An 8,346-nucleotide genomic window follows, 5' to 3' on the forward strand; every position below is an offset into this window, starting at 1 on the left:
AAGTATTATCCCAAACGAAAAGAACACTCATATTTCCAACCTGATGTGAACCAGTCAGGCCTAAAACTCTAATCACAAATATAAATCCATTGCTCCAAATAAACTAAGGCTGAATTAGAGCCAAGATTATATTTCAGTAACCTTAACCTTTCTAATTTCAACTGGGCCTAAGTGACTCCAATTTAGGACTTTATCTCTAAAGGAGTTTAAATTATGTAGATTGAGGGAGGGGGTATTGGCAAGGCATTTGCTCATCCATGCTCAGAATCCAAAATTATTTTGTTGTTCATCACTGTCACCATATTGCCATTTCTTATGGAGGCTATTCTCTTTCCTGTTACAGCCAACCAGTTAGCAACTGGTACTTCTGATCTCTCCCACAGTTGGCCTATTGCTCACTATCTGTTGTTTTGTCTTTTTTTGACAACCCATTATTGACAGGGCAGCAAACAGGGTCATTGCAAGAGAGAGTCCTGTAGTCTAAGAGCAGAGAGATGGGGCTAGAAGGAAAAGGGAGCATAGCAAAGTGAGGGAACGGGAGCATCAACACACAGGACAGCATGCATCAACAGCACAGAGTGTCTTGCAGGGACTGGCGCCTTGGCTGGTCACCTGGGGCATGGTGTCATTGTCTCGTTCACAGGACAAGGTGTATCAGATTATTTCCTTCTGTATCCTGTATTTCATGGAGGCTGAGGAAAGAGCAGTGCGCCTGAGCAGATAGCTCAGGTAGATAGCACCTGAGAAGAAGATGTGCTTTTGCAAGCACTGCTCAAAGTAGCTATTATCCCAGTTTTCACAGTACTGAATATCCAGTGTTCCTGGTCTGAGATACCTTAAACAAGGACCCCATGTGGGGCTTTTGGTTTTGTTTTCTGTCCATATCCCCACTTTGCATGCTTACATTGTTTCAGGCCCTCCTGGTCCAAGGGGACCTAAAGGTGACAGAGGCCCTCAAGGTCCTCTTGGCCCCGCTGGCTTAAAAGGACAAAAAGGAGAGAAAGGAGAGCCTGGACCACCAGGACCTGCAGGTGAGAAGGGCCCACCCGGGCCAACTGGGCCACCTGGAGAAAAAGGAGGGAAAGGTTCAAGAGGATCACCTGGCTCCAAAGGTCAGAGGGGTTCTCCTGGCAAGACGGGTCTGCCTGGACCAAGCGGAGACCCAGGGCCACCAGGCCCACAAGGAAAAGATGGTCCACCTGGGCCACAAGGCCCACCAGGATTTCAAGGCCTGCAAGGAACTGTGGGAGAGCCAGGGGTACCAGGACCTCGAGGACTACCTGGGCTACCTGGAGTCCCTGGTCTGCCTGGTCCAAAGGGCCCGCCTGGCCCACCAGGGCCACCAGGTCCAGGGATGCCAATGGCACTACAGAGTGAGCCTACGTCAGTGCCACAGGCTAACGGTAAGCTATCAACACATCGCGTGCATCTTCTACTGAGATACAAATGTGTTTAATGGAGGGTTCTCACCACTTTTAGTTACTGGTTCAAATAACCTCTGCTACCTTAGACTAAATCTCTGGGATTTATCTCAAAAAGCCCTGTTAAGTGAAGCCATACCTGTTGGTCTTACTTCTGATGACCTGAAACTGCTTTAAGTTAATCTTTATGGCTAAAGAAAAGGCAGCAGTAGCATGATCAATAAATAACCCTCTTGAGCACACAGTTTAGCCTTGATTTCACAGAGTCAGGATCCTAATAAGAAAATTCCCAAACTGTATGCAAGTACTTTAGGTGACAGCATGGTGTAGATGGGTACAGGATCCCCCACTTATTATTGGCCCTATGCAGAAAATTACCACTGGCCCATTGAGTTACCAGTAACAGGCTTAACACAAAAAATTCACATCGCAGGTTGTTCTCCCCACTGGAAGAACTACACAGAAAAGTGCTACTACTTTTCAAGTGAAAGAGATTTTTTTGAAGATGCAAAGTTATTCTGTGAAGAGAAGGCATCACACCTGGTTATCATAAACAACAGAGAGGAGCAGGTAATTACCTTCTCTTTTTGCCTTTCGAGAAGACAGTCTGAAGTTATTTAACATGTGGAAGCCACAAGGCAAGTAGGAAGCTGAAAGCATTGTGAATTCATGCAGTGAAATAGACACAGTGATTGACTCCAGTTAGCATTTTGTCCACCCTCTGCCTGCTCAGCAACTTCTCCATGTGCAGGAGGGCCATGTGAGCAGAGCTGGTGCTGACCCTGAAGGTGGTGAGCACAGACCAGACAGAAAGGCTGGAGACAGTTGTAGGAGTTTTGAACCTTTAAAGATGGAGTTTTTTATGCCTTGCATATTATTCAAAATATACTTTTTGCAGTGGTGAATATAATTTAATTTTAAATTGTCTGATTTAATGCATGCAGCCTAAAACTACTGTGACTCAAAAAACATTTTTAATCTAACTATAAATTTAGCTATACCTTTACTCCTGTTCAACATATTATTTGGTGTCTATGTAACAGTGGGGACATCAAGATGCAACTGCTTACTGTTTGGATTTTTTTCAATTTGCATCTATAAGATGTTGTCTGTGACTTTATGCATCCTAATTTTCATGCCTAGCTTTCTCTACTTCACATGCAAACACTGTGATGAATTCTAGCGTGGGCAAGGGGATTCACAAGGCCAACTCCTGAAACATATATTCAGCATAGAAAAATTCTCTGGCCCTTCCTATTCTGATAACAAAGATGCTCATGAAACCAGAGCAGCCTACTGACTCCAAAGACAGTTGTGTTTGTTTGTTATGGACTAAGATTTTTCTTCCTCAGCAATGGATAAAAAAGCAGATTTTTGGGAAAGGCAGCTTCTGGATTGGACTAACGGATTCAGAGAAGGAAAATGAATGGAGATGGCTGGATGGATCCTTACCAGTTTACACGTACGTAAATAAAAAACAATGGTGTTTATTCTCTAGAGATGCCAGCACTCTTGATGACACTTCTAAAAGCAGCATCAAGAAATTATCCAATGGATGCAGACAGTTGTAGATGCCACTGAAATAATTTGTTACTGAGGGTGCTGTTGAACCAGTTTTTTGTCTCTCTCTTCTCCATGCACAAGGCTTTCTTTCCTTGCCAGGAAGAAAACTAAATGTTGAATGAAAGAATCACATAACTACACAGCTAAGTGTTCCTTGCCAAAACATTTGCTGCTGACTTTTATTACAAAGTTGAGATGGAAAGCACAGACAGTTTTGCTGTCTTGGTTTGAATTTTCCTTATTTGCATTACAACTGGCTATAAATAGAGTGCTCGTTCTGATAAAAAATGACCAGCCTTTAGATAAAGCCCAAATCTGAGTGAAAAGCATTAAACATAAGGAAAATGCATGAAATGAGGATGTCTACGCTTTGGCCAGCTGAGCACTGAATTGGCAGCTCTCCAGGAATCCTAGGGCTACACCTAATTTGTCCTAAATGGAACAGATTGCAACCACCCAAATTTTTAATACTGAGGACTGGACTAAAGAGTTTATAGAGTTGAGCATGCTGTGCTCCAGAACAGGCTAGTCGGTCAGATGTTATGAAATTATTAGCTGTGATCTCACTGGTGTTCATTTTGATGAGAAACATGGAAAAAGTCAGATGCATTTCAAATGAGTTATTTTTCCCTTTTTCTCCCTCCCCATTTTCATCTTTGTTTCTCTTTATATTTCTCTCACTATGACTGATTCCCACTTCAGCCACTGCTTTCAATAGGTTTCCACTACACCGTGATTTAGATGCCCTGTTGTAACCTCAGGGCTGTCAGTTACTGACTTTCAAAGTATTTCATTACTTCTGGAAAGCTGTGTGTCCTCCCAGGTGCCTGGTCAGATGCTCTGTGTCAGGCAGGCAAATTTTTTAGCTGAGCATGGACCGTATCAGCCAGCAATCACAAGCTCCCTTCGACAACCTGTTTCTTCAGGAAAATGGAGCTTTTAAATGCTGAGGTTGGAAGCGTTTCTCACTTGTTAAACAAAAACAGGATGAGGAAACACTTGCTGCAGGCTTTTTACACGCTGTGTTAAGTTTCACCATCAAAGCTAACGATCTCAAAAGATACATGTATACTTTGTACATTCTTTTTAAGTCCAAAAATTGACTTCCCATCCAAGCATGGGTCCATAAACACATAAATCCTTGCTGTTCCTCTCAAGAGGCCCGCCTCGGTGCAGTCAGAGTGCCTTTTGCAGTGCGCCACGACAGGGTGCTGCCATCTCGGCAGCGCTTGTGAGACTGCCAGCATTTCTTGATCCCATCAGCCGGCAGGAATGCAGTACGCAGGCTTTGCAGGCTTGGAGTAATTCACATGGAGCATGGAGCACTCCCACTGTATGTGCATGTACATTCAGAAACTAAAATAAAGTTCATCGGTCTAATTTTAGGTCTCTGAGTTTTGGCAGCTTGAGGCTGAATAGATTCCCTTCTCTGTAATACATCTGTTTTCCATTTTCAGCAAGAGTCATGTATTGTTTGTTTCAACGTGTATTTCCCGTTCAGAACAGATCTCATGATGTTTTTGTTAATTTCTTGTGGTGAAAAACTGTCATGTGTGCTGTGTTGTGCAATCATATATCTTGCTTTTTGATTAAAAGAAACTGGAAAACTGGGCAACCTGATAACTGGAGCCATGGGCACGAGGCAGGGGAAGATTGTGCCGGCTTGGTCTATGCTGGGCTCTGGAATGACTTCTACTGTGAAGATGTTAACAATTTCATTTGTGAAAAAGACATGGACAAAGGTAAGCAAGGTGCTTGGTTTGATTATTTCATCCTACCCATAGTAAATTTTGCACAGCTAGCCGGGAGAAGATCCAGGCTAGATGCTATGGCAGTGCGTTGTTGAGGAAGAAGGGGAATCACATGTGGAGCACTTCTACTCAGATCCCGCCCAACATGCACTTTTCTAATACCCAGGTGCAGGACATACTGCACTCAGCAAGAGCAGCCCCCAAGCTGGATATAGTCATGGCATGCTGTGCATCTTGACCACCTCCTGTAGACTTTAAACACGCCTAAAATTTCAGGCATGATTTGGCATGTGCTTCAGACCCTAGTCACAGTGGAAGCTCTTTTTATAGACTCAGTGGCCACACAAGGGGGAAAGCTGGCCTTAGGATGGTTCGAGGACCAGCCTTCAAAAACCAGAAAGACTCTGTTTTGAGAGTTTGTGCAACAGGAGGCACTTGGTGACTGCTAATGAGGTCTTAGAATTCCCACCACTGCCAGGAGATGTCCCATAGGGCTGAGAGGCTGGATCCAAAGGCCATAAGCAACCCATCTGTTGCAGTTGGAATGAAGGACTCATAAACTGCCAGTGTGGCCCAGCAGTCACCCAGGTGATTGTCACAGGGCATCTCTTTCTGGTTATACAGGCATTTCTGCAGTGGCAGAGGGCAGGTGGTTCACAAGGCTGCTTAGAGCCCAGCCCCATCGTCACAGAGCTAGGGGGTATTTGTTTTCATGGTGGGGCTCTGCAGGTATTTCCTCCATACAACCTGTTTAAACACTGCTTTACCACGGGTGCCTGGCTGCTCCAGTTGCAACCCTGTAGGCTGAATTTCAGGGAAGGCAGACAGACATGTCAGCTAGAGCCAAAGTTACATCCCATCCACAGAAATGCCCCCCTAAAACAAAACAAAACAAAGTGCTGAACAAGCTTTGTGTGTGTGTAACTCTGTTTGGATGTCCAGAGTGAAGGACCGATTTGCCCTCGTTTTCCTACATACATTTGTTATTTTAAGAAAACTTCATGGACTACAAATATTCATTCTCTGGGACTTAGAGTATCTGAATATGAGTCCACTTTGAATATGCGTCCACTTAAATTTTTTATGTACCTCGATCTCTGTAAGTTTTCTTTTTGGAAATGCATTTAATCTTCACGGGAATTTTACATTATTTTTTTCTATTTGTTTTTCTTTTTTTCTCTCATACTGTAGGGCAAATACTTGGAGTGTAATAGGCTGTGACTTTACAGATACCTACATATTATGGAAATTTGCTTAAAGAAGAAGAAAATCCTGGGAGAGAGCAACATTGCCTACCAAAATTGAAAAAAAACCACCAAAAGCAAGCACTGAAAACTGGTTTAAATGCATAAAGGAATTCAGCAGCAACTCTTCTCCAGCACCCTGCAATTATTCAAGGCCTTTCAACCCACAGCATCAGGAAATACTGTTGGACTAATTCTGTTACAGATTTTCTTCCCAACCGGTAACCACATACATAAGCAACTTGTTTCTTCTGAGAAAAGACATTCTGTCAATCTGAGTAGGACTGTTGGCCACTCATATAGAAAAACATATAAAGCAACTGTGTAAACAGTATGTTTCATTTGCTAAAATCCCAAATGTAGGAAAATTATGCAGATACACGAATATATAGATTTTATATAAATATATATATATAGTCCAACTCTTATCAATAATATGGAATATACTTTTAAGAGCTTTTAAAACTTTGTATTTTTGTACAAAATATTTGCTTTTTACAATTGTTCTCTTTTTAACTGACTTTTTTTACAAATATAGTGCACAGGGGCCAAAGAAAACAATAAAGGTACTAATAATTCATTAAGGTTTGCTGTCAGACCTAGCTCAGCTATAGAAATATTTTTCCAGTTAGAAATATTTGTACTTTCCCAGATGATTTGTTCTGGTGAAATAACTTTTAAAGCAGATTTTAGATAGTGTTTTCCTTATTATATGCAGTCTAGTCTGCGCGTGTAACAATTAAGTTGGCTAAGGACTAGATACTCATTTTAACTGATCACAGCCAGTGTTCCATCATGGTACTATGCAAACACCATCTTAGTAAAAGCTTTTCCTGCCTGCCTGCCTATCTGCCTGCCTTCCTTCATTTCTTTCTGTCTGCCTGCCTGCCTTTTCTGCCTGCCTTCTTTTTTAGCTTTTTGCCTGCCTGGCTTCCTGCCTGCCTACCTTTCTTCTTTCCAGCCTGCCTGCCATCCTGCCTACTCATGAGAAAATGCGACAGAAGTAAATCACCAACTTTTAAGAATGATTTTGAAATGTTTTAATTCCTTCTCTCTTCTCATGAGGAATTCTACCCCAGTAGGTGCTACCCATATTGCAAGTCAAGCCCAGATGAAGAATTTTATGAAAATAGAAACAAAGGAGCTGCCCACACTTGAATATGTTTAAGACAAATTTCAAAAATTGGTATGAAAACCATGCCATACTCAGAAAAGTCTAAACAACTTGCACTTCTCCTAAGTGCTTTGTAAATCGATCTCTCTGTTTTCTTGGACCAGTACTTCTCTTCCAAACAAACTAGAAAATAAAATATGCTGCAAAACAAAGCAGTGTAGCTAATGAGATGATATCATCACACAGCCAGTTTCCTCCACAGTCCCATGAGCTGTTGTCTAGGCAGCAGTGCTGCTTATCAGGAATTTTAAAAATTAGCAACCACTTAAAGTTCATTAGCAGAAACCCTGGTTTCAGTTACCAGTTTTTATACTCTTTGCATGGCCACACGCTACACCATGGAGGAAGTTGTTTTGGCTTCTTGGGAAGGAGAGTTGTTTTTCCATTGCCTCCTGACCTGCCGTTTACCTTGGCTGAATGCAAATAAGTTTATTGAAGTACTCCAGCTCTGTTGGAAAGAGGCAAGATTTTGTACTTCAGATTTTCAAATATTGCTCCTAAGACCAACCAATTAAAGACTTCTGCTTTCCTCCATCCCACACTCCCTCCAGTGTTCATTCAGGGGCCGTGGCTTTTTCATTTTAACTACAATTTTCTTAAAGAAAATACACAAAATGTTACATCTGGGAATCTGTCCTGTGGTACATATTAGATATGATACAGGAACAACATGAAAATTGCATATGTTTAATTAAAAATGAAAGGTCTGTGTATTACAGCTGCAGAAACCATGTGTCACCATCTTGGAGGCAGATCTTTTCTTCGGATGATCTGGATTTCCTGAGACTTTTCTTTTGGCTTTTTCATCAGGTCTGGAATACAACATGATTCTGTCATACACCCTGTCATGCTGTACCTAGGAGTTGTGTGTAGATACACACTGTAGTGTTTACATACACAGTGTCTGTAGAGATAATGTTAAACTACTATTTTTGGATAATGAGGTACATAACTATCACTTTGCCCTGAGCACCTCACAAACCCTGGTGAGTGGAGCTTTGCAGAGCCACACTGAATTAGAAGCACTGCTACCTTTGTTTTGGATGTTGGCTTGTTTAGGTGAAATAAGCCCATTCTGATCATCTGCCATGTTAAATGATATTCTTCCTGCTTTTTACTGATGTGGTAGACTTCTGTTGACAAAATAATTTAATGAGAAACCTTTGTGTAAGCCCCAGCCGTACTGTTTCCTT

General features: G+C 42.0%; 1 protein-coding gene across 1 annotated transcript in view; it reads left to right on the forward strand.

The window, feature by feature from the left end:
- Window positions 1-6,047, forward strand: part of COLEC12 (collectin subfamily member 12) — an 89,253-nt gene extending 83,206 nt beyond the window's left edge. The window contains exons 6-10 of the mRNA XM_026841442.1: window positions 915-1,403; window positions 1,855-1,991; window positions 2,774-2,883; window positions 4,581-4,726; window positions 5,927-6,047. Of these exons, the coding sequence (XP_026697243.1) occupies window positions 915-1,403; window positions 1,855-1,991; window positions 2,774-2,883; window positions 4,581-4,726; window positions 5,927-5,946 (902 nt within the window). The 3' untranslated portion in view covers window positions 5,947-6,047. The remainder of the gene's footprint in view (window positions 1-914; window positions 1,404-1,854; window positions 1,992-2,773; window positions 2,884-4,580; window positions 4,727-5,926) is intronic.
- The last annotated feature ends 2,299 nt before the right edge of the window (window positions 6,048-8,346 follow it).

Source organism: Athene cunicularia (genome assembly GCF_003259725.1).
Source record: "Athene cunicularia isolate RWA chromosome 2 unlocalized genomic scaffold, athCun1 chr2_part1, whole genome shotgun sequence".
Classification (NCBI taxonomy): domain Eukaryota; kingdom Metazoa; phylum Chordata; class Aves; order Strigiformes; family Strigidae; genus Athene; species Athene cunicularia.